The sequence below is a fragment of the Chiroxiphia lanceolata genome, chromosome 4 (genome assembly GCF_009829145.1).
Source record: "Chiroxiphia lanceolata isolate bChiLan1 chromosome 4, bChiLan1.pri, whole genome shotgun sequence".
Lineage (NCBI taxonomy): Eukaryota > Metazoa > Chordata > Aves > Passeriformes > Pipridae > Chiroxiphia > Chiroxiphia lanceolata.
In genome coordinates this window covers 57,313,002-57,337,380 of record NC_045640.1, presented here as the reverse complement: position 1 = coordinate 57,337,380, position 24,379 = coordinate 57,313,002, and the positions used below count along the sequence as shown (strand labels likewise).

General features: G+C 43.1%; 1 protein-coding gene across 27 annotated transcripts in view; it reads left to right on the top strand.

Moving 5' to 3' along the window:
• The window catches only part of ADGRL3 (adhesion G protein-coupled receptor L3), a 513,383-nt gene that overhangs the window by 393,466 nt on the left and 95,538 nt on the right, over positions 1-24,379 (top strand). For all 27 annotated transcript variants that reach the window (XM_032685704.1, XM_032685699.1, XM_032685696.1 and 24 more), the window contains 3 exons: positions 10,014-10,319; positions 12,310-12,413; positions 21,895-22,080. In XM_032685704.1, the coding sequence (XP_032541595.1) occupies positions 10,014-10,319; positions 12,310-12,413; positions 21,895-22,080 (596 nt within the window). The remainder of the gene's footprint in view (positions 1-10,013; positions 10,320-12,309; positions 12,414-21,894; positions 22,081-24,379) is intronic.

Genomic DNA, 24,379 nt, shown 5'->3' with positions numbered 1-24,379 from the left:
TCCTTGAAAGTGCTACCCAGTTCATTTCACCTTAAAACACCCTGTATTTGTTTATTTTTTGTAAATCTGCTTTGCTGAAGTAAATGTGTTATTCATAATATTAATGGCACTCTCATTGTTAAAGCCCTCTGCAGAATGTCAGATATCTATAAAACAGATTTAGATGCCAGTCCTGTAGTTAAAGCATTGTTTAGACAGATCCCTGAGCCAACATGAACACGGCTATTAGAATTGAGCTTTACAAAATATTGACGTTTCTACATAAGTAATAAAGAGTTTTGAAAGGGAGCTGAGCAGCATTTTATGTTTTTTTCAGGGAAACTGCTTTATTTCTGAAAGTAGCTGAATATTGATATTCTTACAGTGGAGTTTTGTCAGCTTCCCAGGATTGGTTTACATGAAATATTTTTTTTATTTGGCATAGGGTTGTTTCTTCCCTCCCTCCCTTCCATCTGCAGAGGGCAAACCATTGCTGGCAGGTTTGGGGAGAGGCTTGAGCTAATCTCTGAGCTTCAAAATAAGATATGGCCAAGAGGCCGAAGCTGTGCCTGCCCTCTGATTTTCAGGAGGGATCTTGACAGCACATTCGCACCAAGGTGCACTAGAGCGTGCTCAAAGGATGAGAAGAGACAGCCTTTCTCAGCATTTCTGTATTTCTGGTGGTTTCAGTGGTCAGTTCTTTTCATAGTTCAGGCTGGTTTTCTTGTAGGAACAAGAATAAATAGAATAACTAAGTAACGTGGAAACCAGTGCAGTCAGAGACTGAGTGGAGCAAGTGCTCTGTAGAGAGAAAGCACTTTGGTGGCTTTGCAGAACGATTTGTGATTTTGAAACAGGTTTGAAATAACTAGTGTGTATCAAGAGGCAAAAATAAATGGGGTTGGTGAAAGACAGAAGGTGAGTTTTTGCTGGCAGGTTTATAATTCGTGTTGCTCCAGAGTATGGATGTAAGATCTACTGTACAGACAGCAGGCCCTGCTGTCCGGTCTCCAGTTCATGTCTGGGAATGCAGTAGGACCTGCTTGCTAATGAAGTCAGTCCTAGCATGGGCTAGAGAAAGAAGGGTATAAGCAACCCTAACTCCACCTTCAATATTTTATGGTTTACTGTTTTTCCTGTCTTTGATTTCAGTTGACCAGACCACCTACAGCATGTGTTTGCACTTAAAACGCTGGGCATTGGGGCCAGTTTGGAAGCCCGGTACATGAATGGGGAAGGCACTTCAAATCCTGAACCTCGGAGCAGCTGGGATTAAGGGACAGTGCACGTGATGGAAAAGGAGATGAATTGTAAATGCAAAAAGCAGCCTCTATGATTTCAGTCTGCCAAACCGGACAGGAGGAAGTAGGGCCAGGCAGCTTTCCAGCCACCTCTCCCCCAACACCTCTTGCACACACACATGCTGCAGGGCTAGGGAAATGATTTCTTGTAGTTCCAGTGGATTGTCTCCTTGAGTTTGATTGTACTATGCCCTCTTCCTTAAAATAACAGCATAACACAACCAGGTTTTAAATATTAATATGGAGGTCACAGGAGTGTAGCTTGGAAGCACCAAATTACTGAGAATTGAAAAGTCTAATCTGTCCTTTTGAAAGCTGTCCAATTTCTTTTTTATTTACAGCATTTGAACCATTTCACAAATTGGAAAGCAACTATCCAGCCATTTCACAGGCAGATTATGATATGTTTAAGAGAGTCCAAGGCATTTATCCGAATGCAATTGGCCATCTTGTGGACTAACATCTAGGCTGGAGATATTACACACACAAATGAACAGAGACTATTTGAGGATGATAGTTTCCTCTTATTAAAGTTGTGTTTGTAGCTTGCAACTGAAGAAATGTTTCAGATAGTGGTATAAACTGACTGCCTTTGGCTCTTGAAAGGACTCGTCATGTTGATTGGGTAGATGAGAAAATGCTAGGGCGTGAATAGTTACTTTATGACTCCTGCACTTGGTTCCATTTTTCGCAAATGCAGAGGTGGAGAACTGCTGGAGAGAGACTGGCTCCATCTGGCACTGCCTCTGCAGAGTGCATGCAAGTTGTTCGATTAAAGATGCAGAAGTACAGGCAAAAGGCAGGAAACATACTAGATGAATCTGCATCCGATGCCAAACAGACGGGAAAAAATTGTTTTACTTCTTATCAGCTGCACATGTGCTTGTTCTGCATAGAAACTAAAAGGTATGTTTCAGCTTGCATGGATAGAACGTATATGGTTTCATTAATTAAAAGATAAAAAAAAAAAAACCACAAAAAACCTGGCAATCCCATCCTCCAGTAAATCTCTTGAGGCCGCAAGTGTAGTGCTCACGTGTCTCCTCTCTATTATGGTCTGAATGAAAAACTGACAGCACCTGTTACTGAAATCAAAAGTGATTTCTCTAACAATGGGATACGGGGGAATTCCTTCCAGGCTTCTCTTTAATAGAGTTTGAAGGATTCAGGTTGGAAGACAGTGCATAAGATCTGCACCACTGGCTCTGATGGATGTGAATCATGCCAGGGGACAGAGATTGTTTAGGAGGTTAGAAGTTCACTCCATACATTCAGTAATAATATACAGCTGGTATATCCTTAAAAAGAGATAGTATGAGGTTTTTCCCCCTGTGTGGAACCACATGTGGATTGAAAAAAAAAAATATCAGATTTTATACATTCAAGTCCAGAAATTCAAAATAACTGCAACCACATCTGACAGTATTTTTGAGAACTAGAGTGAATTGAAGCTAGATTGCCTAAAAGTAGCTCTTGAACTGAACTCTAAAAACTATTAGATTAGTCTATTTATAATAAATCTTGAACTACTGTCTATTAGATCAGCTCTTCTGTAATCTTTTCCTGTTTACCAGGCCTCCTATGGGCATAGTTCATCTGCATTTCTAAAAGCATTATAGCATGATGTTTTAAAAAATGCTCATTTTTTGTGTCTTGTGCACAGTGGTCTGGTTAAGTTTCTGCCTGAACATTCAGAATCATTTGCAAAGTCTGGAACAAGCAATATGGCATCCAGGCCCTCAGTGGATGGTTGCCAAAGGTTACAAGAGATTCACAAAGGTGGATTTGGCAGAGGTCCTGGGTAGGAAGCCAGACCTATGACTGAAGGAACTCTCCCCTGATAGAAGAGGACCATGGTGAAGACAACAGGTGATGCTCCCGTGCTGTGCCCATTCATTCCCTGGTATTGCTAGATATGCTGATGTGCTGTAAAATAACAGTTAAAACATTGTCTGATGTGTCTGAAGTTACATGTTTTAAGCAGGATCCAGTAATTTCTTGGAGAAGAATGGGTTCAGAGAGAAAAAAAAAAATAAAGAAGTATTTTCTTTTATTCAAATGACAACTAAATTGGGGACCTGACATTAAGAGCTGTTTAGAGCCAGAAAAATTATTAAGCGCTGACACACGCACACCCCCACAAACGTCCCACAGAAGCATAAAAGTTGATATTTCACAAAAATACAGTCAGGCTGCTGTTTGGGTTCTTATTTTTTCAGGCAAAACTTAGAAGTTTGCAATAATAGCTAGAATATTTTTGACAGAACAACCTTTCTGTAGCAATCCAGCACATGTAATGAACATTGGTCATGGTCAGAAATGTACAGTTTTGAGTCAAAAGGGCTTTGGTAGACGTATTTTTTGCCTGTTGAAAATTGGTGCATGTGGTGGCTGCTTTGAATGTGTTTTCTTGCTGAGAGTGGTGGTGCAGTGAAAAAGGGCGAGCTGGGGCAGACTGAGTGAACTTGAACCTGTTGCGATGATTTTGCACACTTCAGCTCTCGTTCTTTGTTGTTTACGTTAAATGCTCAAACTGATATTCAGAGGAAAGTCCCAGTGTGTTAAGTGATTCCAGCTTGAAGTGCGTTGAAACAGCTGAGTTTGCACCATGTCTTGGACCACAGCTGTAGGTTTCCCCCTAGTCCAGACACTCAACATATGGTCCATATCAATTGCAGCATCTGCCCAAGCCCAGTGAAAAGTCATATGTGGGCAGAGTAGCCTTGGGCACAAAAACTGATTCCCTACCAGAAGAGATAGGAAAATAAAAATCCAGAAAGTGTTTCTCCATTTGTCAGCAGTCCACAAGGGAATGGATCTTTCTTGTCTCAGATGCAGCATCCTCCACCTCTGCTTTTCCTTCTTAACTTGTCTTAGGTAAGAGGGAGGAAAAAGGAGATCTATGTATCCATGTATCATACTTCATGTGACTTTTTCAGGGTGCAGGGCTGTGCGCAGTTGTGTTCTTGAAGATGATGTGCCATGTTGAATATTCTGGGGCCATCACATATCTAATCTTCCCATCAGTGACTTTTGTAAGCCATTTGTCAGTCTCAGTCAATAAAGCTCTGACAACAAAAACCAAAACCCCAGTCCCTCCAAAAGCAGTGTGTGAACTTATGTTCATGCATGATTTTGGCTCGGCTTCCCCAAATAATGGCATGTGTGAGCACAGGGGAGAACTGTTCAGATGTTTGATGTGAGGCCGACTTGGCCTTCGCCTGCAGTAAAAATAAATCATAGTATCTCTCAAACACGTGGAAGGAGCTGTACATAATTTAGGGGCTAATCTCACCTTGTCAATTCTCTGGCCCCCAGCTCCTGGATTTCTTCATTTGTCAGCAGTCCACAAGGAAATGGATCTTTCTTGCCTCAGATGCAGCATCCTCCACCTCTGCTTTCCCTTCTTACCCTATGTTAAGAGGGAGGAAAAAGAAGATCCATGTATCATACTTCATGTGACTTTTTCAGGGTGCAGGGCTGTGTGCAGTTGCGTTCTTGAATATAACGTGTTGTGTTGAATACTCAGCTCCTGGGTGGCACCAGCATGTTGCTTTTGGTATTCCAGCAGACTTTAAGCATGAGATAGTTTTGCAGGTTGACGTCTTTTATGGCATGGATTCAGTATAACTTTGCAAGCCACTGGTATGTCAGTGACTGGGTTGATGGTGTGTAAGGCTTACCCTGGGTGCTTCTTGAGTTCAGTCATTCTTTTCTGTCGCCTTACATGGAGTTCTTTGAAAAAACATCCAGAAAGGCAAAAGAAAATGAGAATATATTTACTTTCAAATAATATTTTTTTTTCTAGTGAGTTTCAGAAAATGTTCTGAAATGCATTTGAAAATGCCTGTAGAAAATTAATTCCCGTGAGATGCATTTATGTGACAGGGAAGAGAAAAACAACTGTGATATAATCCTTCAATTGTATTAGGTTTGTGGTTTTTTGTGCTGCTTCTTTCAAGGCATGCCTAAACCTTCTTATTTGCTATGTAAATACAGCTTGCACCATCTTTCAGTAGAAGAACAAATGATAAAAGGGATGCTGCAAGCAAAGGATGTGGTTGCCAAATATGAAAAGGGCGAAATGAGCAGGGAGGGAGGGACCTTCAGGTTTTTTGCTTCTCGCAGCCTTTCAGAATCCTACAATGCTCTGTTTGTCTTAGCACGGCAGCAACAGGTGTAAATAATTGTGCACACAGCCTGGACGTGCTCAAGGGGGCACTTGGATTGCTGCTGTTGGACTGCTTGGATTAGCTGTGCCTCAGCCAGTCCAGTGTTGCAGAGGTGCAGCACAGCACAGGCAGGGGCTCTTGGCTGCCCGCACCCCACCACGTCTGCTGGGAGCGTCAGGCTCGGGAACGCAAATCTTGCTGGAGAGTGAAGTCATCGTGGTTTGCTTGGACTTTGAGCATGAGACTTGGAGTGCAGCCTCTTCTCCCAGTTAGTGAGCAAGTGCTGGCTCGTACCACGTAGCCGTCAGGCCAAACCTTTGGATTGCAACCCCAGGGGCAGAGCTTGACGGATGTCTTCTGTCATCTGTTACCTAGCAAAAGCCAGAGAGCCTCACCCAGGAAATCTTGTCTGCAATTTCTGCTCGAGGGGCCCCCAGTTATCTTCATTCATGGGACAGAAAGTGCATGACATCTCTTAAAAAGTATTTTCAGTTATCGAGTACACGAGGTCATGCACTAGGGTGCCAAAATAAAAAAAATAATAGAAAAGGTAGCAAATAGCCTTTCTTGCAATCAAAGCTGCTTTTGTTATAGGAAAAGACTAGTCAGAGTCATTTAGGAATGCAATCCTATGTGTCTGGGAGCACCAGGAAGAGGTGAGCAGAGCAGAAGATAAGATGACACGTGTGCTGGATTTTCCTGATGGCAAATACATAGTGCTGGTCTCAGGCCAGTAGTGCACTTGTCATGTCATTTCTCCAGGAAAGGGGAACCAACAGAAATGGAAGAAAAAGAAAAAAGGCAATCCATTATTTATTTAATGTTATTCCCCAGGAGCAAATTCTTACCATGATTTTCCTTTCACCAAGCAAAATTCTGCCTCCAGAAACATGAGCTCTATATAAAGGTTGGGAAATAAAAGAAAGAAGGAAAAAAACCCGCAAAATTTCTATTTTTTTGCTAGTCAATGTGCCCTAAGTAGAGAGAGGCTCCTCTGGGAGTTGCAATTACTCCCTTGTGGACACTGGAAATGTTTTGGGTTTGGTTTTTTTTATGGCTGCAGCTCTAATCTGAATGGTTACAAAATTTAGTCTTCCACTGTTAGTGCCAGCTTTCTAAAGACAGTAGGGAAGAAAAAAGTGAAGTATCACTTTAGGATGTTTCTGGGGAAGAAATGTTTCCACAGCCCTAATTCACTTTCTTGGGAGCACTGAAAATTCCTGTCCCAGCGCTGTGCTTTGTGGAATTGAAGTCTGCAAAGTCTTGGATTTGAAAGGAGTAGAAACTGAGTCTTACCCAAAAGCTGCCTTTAAAGTCTTGATATGGTGAGGTGTGGTAAAAACAAGCAGTAAAAGTAAAATAATCAACATTTCTGGTTATAGTAGTGTTGATGATTTTTAAAAGTGCTTGTCTTGGAGTAAGAATTGTATTGTGAAGCATTATCTGAAGAACCTTTCTCTCAAAGCAGTGCTGCAGTGCTGCTTTCCCCCGAGTTAAAGATTCACAGTTTATTGGCAGCCTGAGTTAATCTGGAGGTTTGATCTCTGTTCTCTGATGTAGGATTTAGGTAATTTTGCACAGGTTACAGTCTCTTCGTGGTTTTGCTTGGATTTGAGAATCATTTGTATGTAAATGATCCCGATCTCCTGTTCTTTTACTTCTTACCAATTAACTTCATATGGAAGCACACGGTTCTGTGAGCAAAACTGGCAAGCGGTGCTGCCTGGGGCCGGTGAAACTAGGTGGTGTTAGCATGGTGATCATGATTGCTGGAGCTCATCACCAAATTGACTTATTGGATAATCAAACCTTTGAACTCAGTTCAGTGATATCTCATCCGTCTCACTCCATGAGGCCACTTTGAGGCAGCTCTTTTATAACGTACCCTGTGTAGATGGTAGATGTGTTTATTTTTAAAACCAGTAAGAAAGCCCAGTGGAACAAGAAAAAAGTTGGAAGAACAAGCCCTCAAAGAGATTTTGACACTGGTGCTAAGGGTTTTATGGAAGATAAAACAGCTCAATTTTTTATGGATGGAGGAAAATGCCATTAAATCCCTTGTGCCTAACTGCTGCAGTAACCTTGCCAGAGTTATTCCAATAACAGCACGCTGTGGGATATTCAATGATTTTCAATGAAAACTAGGCTCAAAAATGCAGCTCTCCTGCATGTGGATCAAGGCGAGCTCCTGGGTGCTTAGTATATGTTTCTATATGCTCACAAATGACTGTAGAATTATTTTAAATGGGATTTGCTAGTTTTGGCTTTGAAACTGCATCCACTATATCTGCTCACTGCCTCTGTGCCTGTAGTGCATGGCGTAGTTAATTTTGCAAAAGGAAAATAACTTCTTATTGCACGAGTAAATGGGAAAAATTCTTCAGGTTGCTATCTACCAGGCTGGTCTATAGTATGAAGAAATAAAACATGTACTCGTGGCAAGACCTGCTGTAGTAAAAGCAGAAATTTGCTGAAGTTCTCTACAAATTTTAATCCTTCCAGTAATGTCAGATGGAAATCACCATTTTGTGATCTAGCGCAGCTTTGAGCAAAATTTAGATGAAATCTGTCAAGGTCTGCAGGATTGTACATTGTATTTTTCGGAGTTCATTTAAAATCATTGTGAAAGGAAGGTGGCAGGAGAAAGCTGGAAAATCTGATCACTGGGGTTGGGAGACCCGTTTTCAGATCAATGTCCTGGTGCTCAGGTGATTTAGTGCCTGTTTTGCTGCTGCTCACCTTTTTCAAGGCTGGAGGAGAAGATAATCCTGTTTTCCAAGGCACGGTAGAGCTGGGATTTTAAAACTGAACATTGTCTTGGAAAATACTTATCCCTCAGAAAATTATGTTTATGGTGATGCTGAGTTTTAGCATTTGAGGAGAGGGTGTCTCAGACTTGGATTAAAATTACGTAAAACCGGAGCAAGTATGTGCTTCAACTACCATATTATTGAGTATTCTGTGGCAGGAGAGTTGCTCAGAGCACCATGGGCTTAAATTACTTAAATAACAGAAAAAAACTTTCAGAATGGAAAATATCCTATTTTACAGCAAATGCAGGCCTCTCTATGCTTGAAATGGGTTGACTTGAATGCACCCCATTACACATTATTATCTAATATTGCACACGTAGTGAGCATGGGACTTTCAAGGGACCTAGAAAGAGGATGGCCTTTCAGGAGCTTGCAGGCTGAACCTACTCACACAGCAGGATAGTTAAGAGGGTGCTCCTTGGGGCGACAGGACAATCGGTACATTTAATATTAATTTTTGGCTAAACTGGAGTTTACACATGGGTCTCTTTAGTATGGGTATCCGATTCCCATTGCTGGACATGGAGCAACAGTGACTGAAGGCTTTTTGGATGTTGGAGGAGGTGGGATGGTAGTGAGATGTTAGGCCTGGGAATTAAAGTGAGAATGGTATCAGACAAGCCTATTCATATGGCTTCCTTACCTGCATTTCCCAGTTAGCCTCAGTGTTTCCTTAGGCAGGGACTGAGGGGGCGTGTGAATATCTGGTGTTTAACTGGAGTAAAAGTGTTAGGTTGAGAGAAGCAGAAGGGTGCTTAGAGAGAGGCAAAGGAGATGGGAGAAGCAGGCTTCTTCACAAGCTGTATGTGGCATGACATGACAGGGGTGATGGGGAAGCACTTGGAGACCACCTGCTTCAGTTTCCCCACCTGATGTTTCAGTTCAAGCCATAAAGAAATCCATATGAAGCTCCAGTCTGTGCAAGCACCTTGGTCTAAATAGGAGGCTAAATAAGGTAATTATAAGGTTGGAATCCCTCAATATTCCCCACACACAGTACTTGGCATGGCTATTGCAGGATGTACAATGGGTTAATGCACTTCTAAAGAAGGCTGCCCACTTCTTGCTGCTTGACTGCTCATTGCAGGTTTTCAATGATTTAGCCCATTGAGCATTATGCTCTCAAGGATTTGGCTGGGCTGATGTGCACCTTTGCGTGTGTGACATGGCCTGCAGCTCGAGGGGCCAGATGCTGCTCTGGGGATGAAGCAGCAAGGCATGAACCTCAGAGACAATTAATGACTTGCTCCAGAGAACAGTCTTGTGTTCATCCCTCTGTTCACAGCTGGTTTTGGGGATAGATTTGTGGTGTGGTTTGTTTGTTGTTTGTTTTTTTTTTATTACACCATGGAAAATGTTTTTCTGTCCAAACCAGCTGGGTCTTCAGCAACACTAAAAAATTAAAAGCACTTCTGTGCTTGGTGTTCCCTAAAAGATGGGAAATATGATTTTTACATTAAAATGCCAGGAAGAAAAATGGTGAGGGCATAAAGTGCTGCTTTATTTTCATCAGAGGCTAGTGCTTTTGGAAAATCAGTTGTGCTCCAGCGGTCATTACCCTCCTGTGTGCTTCTCTCGCTGTTTGTTCCAGCTTCTCTGTGAAAGGTGGCTGTACAGCAAGCCTTGCCTTTGCTGTAGCTCCAGCTACAACTCTGCAGGCCACTGGAGTCATTGGAGGGGACGTCCTCAGGACATAGGCTTGAGTCCTTTTTCCTTCCTCTCTTTAACCAGCTCTGCCTTTGTTTCAGGAGTATCGACTTCGGGGGCTCTGGGCCCGGGGAGCACCACTGCCAGCACCACACCACGGATGGCCACCAGCACCACCGGCCGCCCTACCACCACCTCGGCTTCTGGCAGGAGGAACAGGAGCACCAGCACACCATCGCCCATGGCCGACGTCCCCGACGAGATGACCACGCACCTCCCGCCCGCCTCCTCCCAGCTGCCGCCCACCGGTGCGGAGAGCTGCGACCCCGTGGAAGCCCGCGATATCATGTGGTCTCGGACTCGGCAGGGCCAGGTGGCGAAGCAGCCGTGTCCCATGGGCTCAATAGGTGAGTCGAGGGGTGGGAGGACACAGCAAGCTGTCTCCCCTTGCCCATGGCACGTTGTGAGTGTGCAGCTTTCACCAGTGGAGCACGCTGATGCCTTCTGTCAGGTCTGCGTTGCCTTGGTCAGCTTTGGCAAGCAGCTGGCTGGGGATGAAGCCTCAAGATGTTGAGCACTTTGTGCAGGATCTTTAGCATCTGGCCAATGAGAGTACAAGTACTAAAGACCCTGTGGGGTTGCACTTGATGTGCTGTAAAATGCTCTGTTATGTATGATGCACCTGTTATCCTAGTTTTACCTGTATTTGTAGCCCCTGGACTCACTGACTGATGATGGCTAATATTTTGTTTGTTTTGGAGCAGAGAGGGGATGGGGGAGGAGGTCAACAAAACTTGTGTTTTGAAGCTTCTGAACCAGTGTGAGTGATTTTTCAAACTGCAGCCAGCATCCAGTGTGATCAGCTGGGAAAGCAGCAGAGAAACAAAGCCAAATCTTTCAAAAGAAAGATTTTGCCCCTTTTCTTCTACTCTTCTCCCAATTGTTTTCTTGAAAAACGTTGCTTTTGGAAATTTTCTGTTCAATTTAAAACACAATCAAATGAAGAATGGGTTTTGGCATATGGTTCAGTTCTCTATGTTTTAACAAATGCAGTTTTCTAAAAATATTTCTTTTTCACATTAGTCTTGGTGTCCAGCCCCAAAAATTGCTTGCAAAGGAGAAATCTTAAAGTGGAGGAAGTTGCCTGAAAATAAAGGCTGAGGAGATCTGGCTTGCAGAGAAGAATCTCTGTTAATTCTCCACTCTTAGAGAGCCATTCACACCTGTGTATATGAATACTGACTCACTCTTGAATTTGGTGAGGACAGACTGATAAAATACCTGTTAAAGTATGAGGGACATGGAAAGGCATCAGTGGTGAGAACAGGTAAAGAACATTTTTGCTGTATTTCCCAGCCGTACTTGGTAAAATTAATGCAAAAAGTATCATGTGGTTCCCAGAGAGGGGAAAGGATATTCTGAACCAAAGCTGTGAAGACGAAGGCTGGATGCAGAGTGCCCTTTCCTAAGTACAGGAGCTAAGGATTGGATGAAAATAGCTAAGGAAAATAAAATAATCCAACTTATTGATAGGGGATGGCCGTAAACCTTTCCCATCTCTAATTTCTGTGCTTCATGCAACTTGTTAAAAGCTGTAGAATATTAGCAATGGGTCTCTTCCAACTCTCTTTGAAGGCATGAGCAAACTCTCACTGGTTTTAATTGGAGCTACTGTCAGACCAGCCTGTATTTCATGCTTCTGCTGAAGAGTTCAGTTCTCTGGGGGCAGAAAGTTTTTCTTGCTTTTTAATGATCTTTAACTGCACCATTTCAGATGCATTTCTCTTTGTCTGAAAGGGCCTGAGGCACTTTGCTGTCTTTTGCAGCAGGGATTGGGCAGCTCTTTCCAAACAGCTCTTTCCTCTAAAGTCCCTCTTGACACTTGGGGGTTGACAGTAAAGCCCAGCATTACATCTTGGCATTCACAGCTTTCAAACTTGTGTGTGTATCCACCCAAATGGTGTAATGATGATTCAGAGCCATAAAATCTTCAGAAAGCAGCAAGGAAGTGGAGGGACAGGGTCTGATCCCGATTCACCAGTGGTGGGGCAGAGCACTCAAGGTGCTGGCTCAGTGTTTGAAATCTAGTTTTGATTTCTTAGTACCGGGCAGCTTTCCTGCCTGGCCTAAGGCAAAGTCCTTTCTGTGTAGTTTCTGTTTGGCAAATTGGAAATAGTGTTCCTGCATTACCTCATGGGTCTTTTACATCTTAGGGCCCCTAAGCATCAAGATGATGGGAAACTAGGACACTGAGATGACTCAGAAGTGTCCTACTGAGGACCTGAGCACTAATAACCTCCCAGGTTTTGCATGAGGTGTATGTCACTGTGAAATGAAGCCTGTGGTGTGCTGGGGGCAAAATGTAACCGATAACATTGAACGGCTTTCCTATTACAGGGGTTGCGACGTTCCGATGTCTTGCGCCAGATGGTGTCTGGGAACCCCAAGGACCTGATCTTAGCAACTGCTCTTCACCCTGGATCAACCACATTACTCAAAAGGTAAAACCCTTCCCATGTGTTGACAACTCTGAGTCTAGAGTGACCTTCCTCAGCTCCCTTTTTTTTTCACACGAGGAACCTAAAGGGATCCATGGTCACACATAAAGCATGAGCTATGCATAGTAGCCAGGAATTGTGAGGAGAAATCAAGACTATGATTGTCTTATGGAAATTAAGGCAAAGAGGGTAAGGGAAGGGAAAGGAGAGGAGCTGGAGAGTGGAATTAAACTAGAGTGAATGGCATTTCTTGTTTGTGGCAAGAAAAGGAGAAAAAGGGAGGAGGAGGTGGGTGGACATATGGAAAATACTGACTTGTTGCAAAAGGAAACTCCCTTTCACGCATCCTCCAGGAATTTTTCATGTCACGCAAGCACAGGATAAACTCTCTAGTTAAGAAATCCTTACCAAAGAAAGACAAGCTCAATGTGAAATGTTTGCATTGTGCCTCTGACTTTCTGTTTTTAACTTCTGCCCAAGTTATAACAGAACTGATGGAATAGAAAACAATGCCACAGTAATGCATATCTCTTGACTCTTAAGTCCCTTGATGAATGTTTTCTCGCACTTCATCATTTATCAGTGTTAAAAGTGCATTAACATGTGACAATGGAAGTTCAAGACAAGCAGAGCTTATTTGGTAGCAATATGTTGAGCGTTTTTGTTATTAATGCACAGTGGTGCTTTCAGCTGATTTCATTACAAACAGAGACCAGATGTGTGTTTACGCCATAGAGTCTGTGGGCTGAATCTTTATTATAGCAATTTGTGGGGATTTATTCACTCCTTTAGCCAGAGCAAGCAAGTCCCAGCGTTGCAAGTTAGCTGTGCTGCTGCACGATAGCAGCAGAATCACAGAATATGCCGAGCTGGAAGGCATCACAAGGATCATCAAGTCCAACTCCTGGCCCTGCACAGGAGCATCCCTAAGAATCACACCATGTGCCCGAGAGTATTGTCCAAATGCTTCTTGAACTCTGTCAGCCTTGGTGCTGTGACCGCTTTCCTGGGGAGCCTGTTCCAGTGCCCAGCCACCCCCTGTGTGAAGAACCTTTTTCTAATATCCAACCTAAACCTCCCCTGACACAACTTCAGGCTATTCCCTTGGGTCCTGTCACTGGTCACCTCAGAGAAAAGATCAATGCCTGCCCCTCCCCTTTCTCTTATGAGGAAGTTGCAAACTGCAGTGAGGTCTCCCCTCAGTCTCCTCTTCTCCAGGCTAAACAGACCTGGAGCTGCTCCTCATACAGCTTTCCCTCAAGGCCCTTCACCATCTTTGTTGCCTTCCTTTGGACACTCTCCAACAGCTTTATGTCTTTCCTATATTGCAGTGCCCAAAACTGCACACAATATTCAAGGTGAGACCACCCCAGTGCAGAGCAGAGCAGGACAATTCCCTCCCTCGACCGGCTGGTGATGTTGTGCCTGATGCCCCCCAGGACACGGTTGGCCCTCCTGGCTGCCAGGGCACTGCTGACTCACATTTAACTTGCCATCGACCAGGACCCGCAGGTCCCTTTCTGTGGCACTGCTTTCCAGCATCTCATTCCCCAGTCTGTATGTACGTCCAGGGTTGCCCCATCCCAGGTGCAGAATCCAGCACTTCCCCTTGTTGAACTTCATATGGTTCGTTATTGCCCAGTCTTCTAATTTGTTGAGGTCTCTCTGCAGGGCCTTCCTACCTTCAAGGGAGTCAACAGCTCCTCTGAGTTTTGTGTCATCTGCAAACTTGCTTAGTATCCCTTCCAGTTCACATTGTTTATGAAGATGTTGAAGAGCACAGGGCCTCAGATGGAGCCCTGGGGAACTCCACTAGTGATAATACTGCACTCCCAAAGAACCACTGCTCCCTGTCCCTCATCTTAACTGAGGCTCAGCAGCCTCTGAATTGCACATATGCCCCTGATCATCACTATCTCGCTTCATCTGTATTTATACCTGTCCCTCCCCAAAGGCAGGGAAGACGTCAGTAACATCGGGCTGCTGTGATATGGTGCAGCCCCTCCAAAGCCCATAGTTCTTCTGTCCCACGCAGGAGTGTGGGCATCTCTCCTGCCATATGCCCAGCAAGCTGATTAATAAAGACTGCCTTTGCTGGCATTAGCAGCTGTGCAGCTCTTGTTTTATGACCTATGTACTTATCCTGGAGGGGTTAATATTACTTACTCCAGCCATAATTCACCCAGGCAGCTGGGAGACCTCTTGCTGCTCGGTGAAGATGACTAGGCCGTAAGCCATTAGCAGAGGGAAATAATAGCCTGCACTGATGAAATCTTCGTCAGGGTTAGGCTTATTTTATTTGAAACTCTAGCTATCATTTGCGTAACAAATGAGCCCCATTTAATTTGTTACACGCTTTCATAGCAGGCTAAAATTGAACAGCCAGGTTTTCAGAAATGCCCAGCAGGTTACAACTGGGACTTGATTTTGTTTTTTCTTTCCTGAAGGAACTTAGTTATGTTCGGCTTTGGAAACCTTCCACCAGTTGATATTTGGGAATCTACTAAATTACCCTGGATCTCATTTTACCTGAGTGGAAATTCACTGGGATCTTGGGTTATGTGACCCATTGTCTATGGAGAGTTGTTACAAACCATCAAGACTTTCCAGAAGTGACTTTTGAGGGGAAAGCCCTGTCTGGCTTGCCTAGGGGTTTGTGTTGGGGTTTGCATTCGTTGAATCATTTTTGTTGGAAAAGACCTCTAAGATCATTGAGTCCAACCATTCACCCAAGGCTGCCATGTCCACCATAAATCCATGTCCCTAAGTGCCACATCTTCATGTCTTTTAAAACCCTTCAGGGCTGGTGACTCAACTACTTCCCTGGTCACCGTGTTTGCCCTCGTATCCAATAAAGGATGGAGATTCTCCTTAGCCCTCCTTTTGTTGTAAGTGTATTTAGAGAAACATTTTTATTGTCTTTTGTGACAGTAGACATACAGAGTTCTAGTTGAGCTTAGACCCTGCTAATTTTCTCCCTGTATAACCTCACTACATCCTTGTAGTCCTCCTTAGCTACCTGCCCCTTTTTCCAGAAGTCATAAGCTCTCCTTTTTTCCTTTCATTCCAGCCAGAGCTCTCTGTTCAGCCAGGCCAATCTTATTCCCCGCCAGGTCATCTTTCGGCTCATGGGGATGTCCTGCCTTTAAGATTCAGTAGGATCCTTAAACACAGTTTTAAATTAATTCCGAAATAACCAATAGCTGCTTGGTTTCCCTGCCCAAGCAAGAGGCTAGAAAATCATTGCTGCACTTAAGAGATGGAGACTGATTTATCCATAAATCAAGAACTTGTTTCTCACATCCCTGCTGTGGATGGGATACTTCCCTTCTGCGGGCTTGCAGATTTGCTCCAGCACCTCTCTAAAGATGAAAAAGGAGCTTTTCTCCTCTAAGCCAAGCCAGCTTTTCTTTTCGCTGCTATGGGGGCAGACAGAGGAAGCAGTAAGCCAGCTGTACCATGAGGACAGAGGTGCTCACACCCTGCAGCTCAGCTCCCCTGCATCCCTACCTCTCCTGGGTCCTCATTGGGCCACCCATCCCACAGCGTCTGCAGCTGCAGCACAGCTGACAAAATGGGTAGAAATACTTGTTTGGCAACCAGGGTTCATACTTGCTCAGTGTCTTCATTCCTAATCTGCTTTGTCTCCCAATAATCTCTGCTTCTGTCACCTGCTGGGTCCAGACTTCCACCCTGCTCAGGAAGAAGGGTGATGGGTCCCCTGGAGGGATTTCAGCCAGAAAAGATGGTAGGGAAATGCTGTGTTTGCTTTCATATCTCTGTAGTGAAAGAAGGATTATTATTTACTTCTTTCTTTCTCCTGCTGTACTCAGACTGGTGTTTGCCTGCTTGCATCACGGTATTAGGTTTTACAACCATTTCTTAGCTTCCATTAGAGTTATTGTGCTTGATGGAAGATCAGAACAAATGTTCGCTTCAGCAATTCATTGGCCTCCTGACATTTACTTTAACTTTATTGTTGGTGCCTACCGTGCCCTCGTAACATAGCAGGAGAATAAACTTGCCAGTGCAATTGAATTATGCACTGCTACCTGGGTTATTTCTGGAGTCATACAGTAACAGGAAGCAAAAAGGTCAGCTTTGGATACATTGCATCGTCCTGATCATGGGCTCATACATTCAGTCTCAGCCTGTTTGTTTTACCTCTTGCTTTCATCAGCACCATCCTTAGCGCAGCGTGTGACTTGCCTGAAAATATCTCTTCCTTGTTGCAGCTTTCAGTTTTGGGTGCTGCCTGGGAGGACAGGCACCACTATGCTCAGCTTCAAGCCACTGAAAGGGAGGAGGCCTCTTTGTAGCAGAACAGAAAGCTTTTGTGTCCTTCGGGAATGCACACAAGGATGCAATCTGTAAATCTAAAGCACATGCCTCCTGAGTGGCCTAGATCATGTCCTCACAAAGAGCAGATGAACCTTAGGGTTCATATTACCTTCCTCAGGTATTGTAGATCTGCTTGGGCATTCATTGCAGAGGAAGTGAGGTTTTGTGTAGGACATCACCACATCATAGTGTCCAGGCCTGAGGGTGAAGTTGCAGTCCTGATGACACCATGATGAAATCCTCCGTCCAAGTTGCTTTTGACAGTCTGTTTTCATAGTGCTGTCATGGACAGGATGGACCAGATGCCCCAGGTGATGTATTATTAAAGGGTCATAAAATGCAGTTTAAGTTGTTTGAATACTGTAGTTTCAAAACCACTTTTCAGTGTTCTCTAGCTCTGCTGTATTATATGGAGAGTAGTGATCCAACTCTCTGTTGGATAACCTGTGTTTAATTAGTTAATTTTATCCTTGGGTATCATCCAATAAAAGAAAAAAGGAAAGTTGAATGGAATGCGTTGTTCACGTGGTGGGAGTGCCGATGTGCTGGAGAATAGGAAGGCTCTGCAGAGGGGTGTAGACAGGCTAGATAGATAGATGGGCTGAGACCAGTGGTATGAGGTTCAACAAGACCAAGTGCCAGGTCCTGCACTTTAGCTACAGTAACTCTATCCAGTGCTACAGACTGGGGGCAGAGTGGTTGGAAAGCAGCTCAGTGGAAAAGGACCTTGGGGTGCTGGTTGACAGCGGCTGAACATGAGCCGGCAGCGTGTCCAGGTGGCTAAGAAGGCCAGTGGCATCCTGGCCTGCAGGACCAGAGCAGTGATTGTCCCTCTGTACTCAGAAAGAAAGACATAGAGGTGCTGGAGCAAGTCCAGAGAACAGCAATGAAGCTGGTGAAGGGTCTAGAGCACAAATCTTATGAGGAGCAGCTGAGGGAGCTGGAGTTGTTTAGCCTGGAGAAAAGGTGGCTTGAAGAGAGACTTATCACTCTCTACAACTACCTGAAAGGAGGTTGTAGCCAAGTGGGGGTCAACCTCTTCTCCCGGGCCACAGGATAGACAAGAGGACAGTCTCAGGCTGTGCCAGGGGGGGTTTACGTTGGACATTAGGAGAAAATTCTTCATGGAAAGGGTGATTAGACATCGGAATGGACTGCCCAGGAGGACGGTCCAGGACCATCCCTGGAGGTATTTATGAAGAGACTGAGTGTGGCACTTGGTGCCATGGTCTAGTTGACAGGGTGGTGTTTGCTCAGTAATCTCAGAGGTATTTTTCAACCTAATCAATTCTGTGATTCAAAAAAAAAAAAAGAAAAGGATGACATATATGCTGTGACTCTCTTCTCTCAACGCACACGTGTATGTTGAAATTTCTGCTAGGGAAAGAAAAAGGCCGTGAAGTCTTTGCAGTGTCAAAAGTTAGCTCACAGACCATGTTATAGCCTTGCTACCTGTCTAATGTTGCCTGATGAAACCTGTCAGCTGTTTGTCCCTCCAGAAAACAGCATCAACTTCATGGTCTTTCCAGCTGACCAGTCCATCTGTATGTCACTGTTCTTAAAAATCCTAGTTCAGTCTTTCTTATAATCTTTTTCTTTTTTGATATCAGTCAGCCTCAGGCTGCAGGAAAATATTTTTGCTTTTATGACTACTGGTGCTTTAACACATTCACTCCCTTCCCAGTATCTTTCTTATTTCTTCCAAATTTTCTTCCCTAAATAGCTATTTTTTCGCAATTTCTCTCATTTTTATTCTACTGTCCTCTTCTGCGGTCAGTTCCCTCTGAGAAAGGTGGGGCTGAAACGGTGAGCACTGCTGCATGAGAGTCTTTGTTGGTCTTTCCGGGCAAAACTCCCTGCTTCTGTTCACTGACATATATGAAACAGGCAGGAATGTATGTCCTCTCTGACAACTATTATTTCACAGTCTTTTCAGTCATAAGAAGGTGCAAGATAATGATATAAACTTGGAAATATTAGCACAGTGTTGCACAGAGGGATTTCAGGTGTGCCAATGATCATTTGTAAATCTAACCTGAATCCTACCATTATGTCCAAATAGAAGAGGGGAACAATTTTTTTGGCGAAGCTATAAAACTATGTTTTGTGTGTTGGCGTTATTGAGAAACATTGTTATTCTTCATTAAATAGTATTCATTATTGAGAAACATTTTTTCTCACCTTCAACTTAGCACTCTAAGACTAGATTTAATTAGTTTGTAAAAGGAAAAATATCTGCCAAAAAAAACCAGAAACCCAGTTTGCTTTCAACAGAATGTTTTCTTTTATCCCAGAATCCTTTTTGGTTTTTAAGGTTTTTTTTTTTCATAATCAAGACAGAAAGTTTTAAAAAGTTGTCTCAAATCAAAGAGATACATTATTTTTAATTCCCTTTTTTTTTCTTGAGCCTCCCAGTAAAAAGGTCAGTTACTTGCATATTTTTTCCCTACTTCTTGCTTGCCTCTCAATTACAGCCTGACCCCTGAAGAACCTCTTAAGGGTTGTTCCTGTGTTTCTGTATAACTATGTTAGTGTTTGGGTTAAAGAGTGTTACGTGTTCTGGAAGAAGTAAGTTGTGAAGAACTTGTTTTCCAGGCAGCAGTAATGAACAGGAAGATGTGGAGAAGTGCTTTATAGAAGGGAAGTAAGTTAGCAGTAAGCTTTGCTGAGCTTTATGTAGAATTAACCAAAAAAGGGTCTCAATCCTGTTATAAGGGACCAGATCTTAGCCCTGGAATATTCAGCCAACATTTGGGAGTGATAGTAGAAGTTGGGTTTGACAGGATTGCACTTCAGTTTCAGTGGAAAATGCTCTAAAAGAGTTGGAGACATTAGCATTAGCATGTCACACAGCCATCATTTTGGACGCCCCCTCATACACGCAGCCAGAATGGACGAGTGTCTCAGCACTGCTGTAGTGACTTGTACCTGCATTTTCTGTATGACAATGTATAGGTTTGGAATTGTCAGTGCTAAGAAGTAACTTCATTACCTGTCAACCAAAAACGTTGTCCCAAGGGAATGGCACATCTCTGTGTTTTCAGGACACCTGGGCATGTGAAAAAGTTTGGGTAAATATTTCTATGTCCCAGGAGTCCACAGATTTTGAACTTTACTCTGCCTTTTTCTGGGGCATTTCTTCAATTGTTACCTATTTTTTGTGTTGTTTATTTGGCCACACTAGAATTCCTCAGCTTTGCAGTTTTTAGGGTCAGTACAAGAGAAAAGGGAAAGGGTTTATTAGTGACCAGCCCACACTACTTTAGTAGACAGATAGGAACAACAGCAACCTGCAGGGAAAGAAAACTCTTGTGTTTGTCTTTGTAGCCCCTGAGCAATTTTCTCTGAGTGTGCCAGTTTGCATAGGTTTGTGGTCCAAGTGAAAATGTGAGCATCACATATTGGGTAGCAGGGATTTTCTTTTCTAATATGTCTAAAAAAAGTCTTGAATTCCTGCAGTTTTCTGCAAAGCTTACAGAAACACAATGTGTCATGATACATGCTAAGCTCCAGCGATGAACTGCAGGAAAATGTTGAAATTGATTTCTTTATGTAAAGGGATTTGATGCAGTCATTCTTTAAAGTTCTGAGAGCCAACAGAAGAGGTCAAAATTCAGCCTCTGTGCTGATGTGTGGCTTTCTTCAGCTGCTTAGGAGAGCAGGCAGCTGTAAGAATAGGATCTGGTTTCTATGGCATTAGCCTTCTATGCAACGAGGAAGAAATAATTTAGTTTTTGAATATATGTTATCACTGCTCTAATGGGAAGAACAACATATTATCTCCTTTATTTATCTTCTCTATATCATCATATGCTTTAATTCTCTGAGGACGAACATATGAACATATTCAGTTAGATTTCATTAAATCAGATGGACTGTTGCTGTCAAACTGATAAAAGTAAGTTATTCATTTATAACTCAGCTAATTGATTTACAGGGAGGTAGAAGCTCAGCCTATAATCTTTCCCTAGAATCTTGCTTTTATAATAAGCACCAGAAATTGAGGGAACAAGAGAAATATCTGATTTTTAGCTCTTGGAAGATAAAACAATTGGAAATTCATATGAAGAGCCCAGCAGAGTTGATCATTGAGCGTGACAGAGAAGTGGGAGCTTCGTTAAAGTGTCATCCTGTGTAATTTCTCCTTATCCCTGGCATATATATATGCTACTTGTAATAGTGGTTTTGTAGTGGGCTTCTCATAAAAAGGAGATGGGCCCAACTGCCCTGTCCCAAATCCCCATGGCATAGAAAAGGGGTACCAGATAGGGAGAGCAAAACACAGCAAGAAAGAGGGAAAAGCCACAGGGGACAAAGTGAGAGTTTTGCAAGTAATTACACAGTGAATTTCACTGCGGGTGATTTGTGAGTTTTGTGACTCAACTGCATGATAAAAGACTTTCAATAGAAGATTCAGCCAAACAGTCTGCTGGGTTTTCCCTTCCAGTGGGCCTCTGCTTGAAACCTTAAGCCTTTTGGTCCTGAATTAGTATGCTTTTATACGTGCTGAGAGTCACTAGCCCTGTTATAGATGATGTAGCCCGTGTGGTAAGGAGCCTGCGTACAAATGCTGAGTGTTAAATTAGCACCTGATTATTAAATCCATAAGATGGGAACTGTGAACTTTATTCTCTGGTTTGTCTGGGGTTTGTCACCTATTTTTGTTCCTTTCACAAGGAATGTTTTTGTGCAGGAGTTGTAACGAAAATCATCTCTTATCATCAGGTAACCTTCTGGAATCAGAAACTGCTCTTCCTTGACAGGAGAGACTGTTTTTTTTCAAGTGGCATAGGTGAGGCAATGGAACAAGCTAATTAAAGTCTTCCTTAGCATGAGCATCCCATGGAAAACAGTGCCCCATGAGAAGAAATTGTTGAAGCCAACATGGTCGACTATAGCTGGAAAAAACACATTTAGAACCATACTCAAAACACTGTTCATGGTAAAAAGATGAAGACCCTTGCTGTGGTTTACTTCTTGGAAAATTCTTCTATTCTCCTTTTCTCCTCCTCTTCTTCATTTCTTTTCTTTTTCTTCTTCTTGAGGCGAGTTAACTTGCTTAACACTGTGGGATTGGAAGGGATTGGAGTAACATCACACTAACAGCTGGGGACAACCTTTTGCTCTGTTTTCTCGATTGCAGATGAAGTCGGGGGAGATGGCTGCCAACATTGCCCGGGAGCTGGCGGAGCACACCAAAAACCACCTGTACGCCGGTGACATCGCGTACTCCGTGTCCGCCATGGTCCAGCTGGTGAACTTGCTCGACGTGCAGCTCCGGAACCTGACTCCGGGCGGGAAGGACAGTGCTGCACGCAGCTTAAATAAGGTAAAAACAAAGGGGCTCAGGAAGGGACAGGAGGCTGATGTGAAGGTTAAATGAACACTTCTATGCGCAAATATAAACAGAGGCAGACAGAAACATTCATTTACACTGGAGATACATTTACAAAAGACACATAAGACACCATCATATTTGCACTTCGGGTTTCAGGGTGCTTTAGTATTAGAGGGCCTTTATAGTGATAACCCATAACTGAACCCAGAAGCACCTTACTGCGTGACAACAGTGTGGTTTCTGTGCCCCAGTTTAAGAAGAATTATTCGTCCTTTTGTCATTTCCAGAAGTAAGTGGAATTGCTACATAGCAGTAAAGGTGCTAGGAGTTGCCAGTTGTGGCAGGAAATATGAGCTGTGGAGTATGTAAGAATACATTTAAAGCTGAGGGTTTCCTTAGTCAAAGGCCCTCTTTATCACTGAGTCTCATGTAAACACGTGGGATAGGACTTACCGAGGATTCTGACAAGGAATGTGCAGGCCTGGTTCTTAGAACAAAGAGCAGCTGAACCCTGTGACTATGAGCATATGTGGTTATATTGGCCACTCAGTTAAAATAAGACACAGAATTTTGTTCCCAGCTGCCTATCAGGCTCTGACAGTTCTGACATTCATGTAAGTGTGAACAGAATTTAGTCCCAAGATTATAGGGGGAATAAATGATCCTAGCTAAACCTGAAATTTATTCGGTGTCTTATGACGATAAATGCTTTTCAGAGAAGTAACATAGTCTTTTTTCTTGTAAGGTATTATCATAGACTGATGCTATTTTAAATGCAAAGGGCTTCAGGATTAACATTTCAGTCACGTGGGAACTGAAGTCCTGCATCTCATGTGCTTTGCATGTGCTGTGAATTGGGTTATCCCAATGCTTTTAATTAGTGCTGCTTCCAGCTATTTTTAACAATGTGGGTAATAATTTTATTAACTGTTACATCAGCATAACATTATTTGTTATAATCATACCATGGGTCTTTGTTTAAATGATGGTGATGTCTGACAACATCAGGTAAAACTAGCAATTAATGTCACCTACTAACAGGTTTCATGGTTGTAGTCTGCTTGCTCTTCTGGATGTGTCCCAGCCACACCCAACATTTTGTCACTTCAGCTTTGCAAGCACATATTTTTCATCTTTTTATATGTCACTTCACAGTATTTGTTTCAATTACATGAAATGGGGTTGTATCCTGGCGGTAGGTGTGAGTTACTGAGGGGAGGGGAAGACTGGACAAGGCAGAGCTTCTTGGCTCAGCTGTCACTCCTGGGGTCCCCATTGCAGGTTTCTTCCCCTTGCCATCAGCTTTGCACAAGCAACTCGTACAAATCAATTGCACTCCACATTAAAATTCCAGACCACGTGGAGTCCTGCAAAACAGCGATGCGAGTCAGTGATCCAAATGACAGGCTCAGTAATTTACTTGCTCTCATTCCCCACTTAATTCTTTAGAAGAGCAACTGCTTGTGTTCATTTAAGAATGCATGAATTCAACTTGGAAGTAGTATTGGGCAAACAAAAGGCAGCAGAGTTACTGCTCCATTTTCCTCTTCGGTGATCAAGAGTATTTAAAAAAAAAAAAAAAAGGAAAAAAAGTAATTTGCAAAGAGTTTTGTTTAGTGCTGTTTAGTCAGAAAGAAGAAATAAAGTAAGCAAGCACCAGACATTAAATATTCTTTTAATCATTAAAGGAAATGTGCTGAGGATCCAAAAGTAATCACCTGTGCTGCTTTATACTGGTGTAGTTTTTTTTTAACAAGCTGGTGTACAATGAACTGAAATTAACTGTCATAATCAGAGTTTTTAAAAGCCATCATCTTTCAGGAGTCACTTTCCTGTCACTAAAAGCTTTATGCTTTCCACTGGATCAGGCTTAATTAAGGGAATAATTGCTCCATTGCATACTGGGCAGACCCCTGAGTGGACAGCTCTGTAATTTTCAGCAAGGCTTTCTTTGATCTCCATTTGTTTCTGTAAAGTCTTCATTCTGGCCAGATTTACCCAGAGGAAGTTTTCTGCTGTTACAAATTGATGAATTAGAGATTGAAATTAGGCATTGCATGATACCTGGACGTATTTTGTTTATTTCAGAGCCTCAAAACTCTCGGGGACAAATTTGGCTCTCAGCTGTACTAATGGGATTGCACTGCTGTGTGTCGAGAGTACAAGTTGCCCTGAATCTCTACTGATGTGCAGTTTCCAGCCAGGGACATCAGCAAAAGCAAACCCAGTCAGGCCAGTGGCTCTGAGCAGCCTGATTTTGAGAGGTTTCATTGCAGTGATGTAGAGCTCA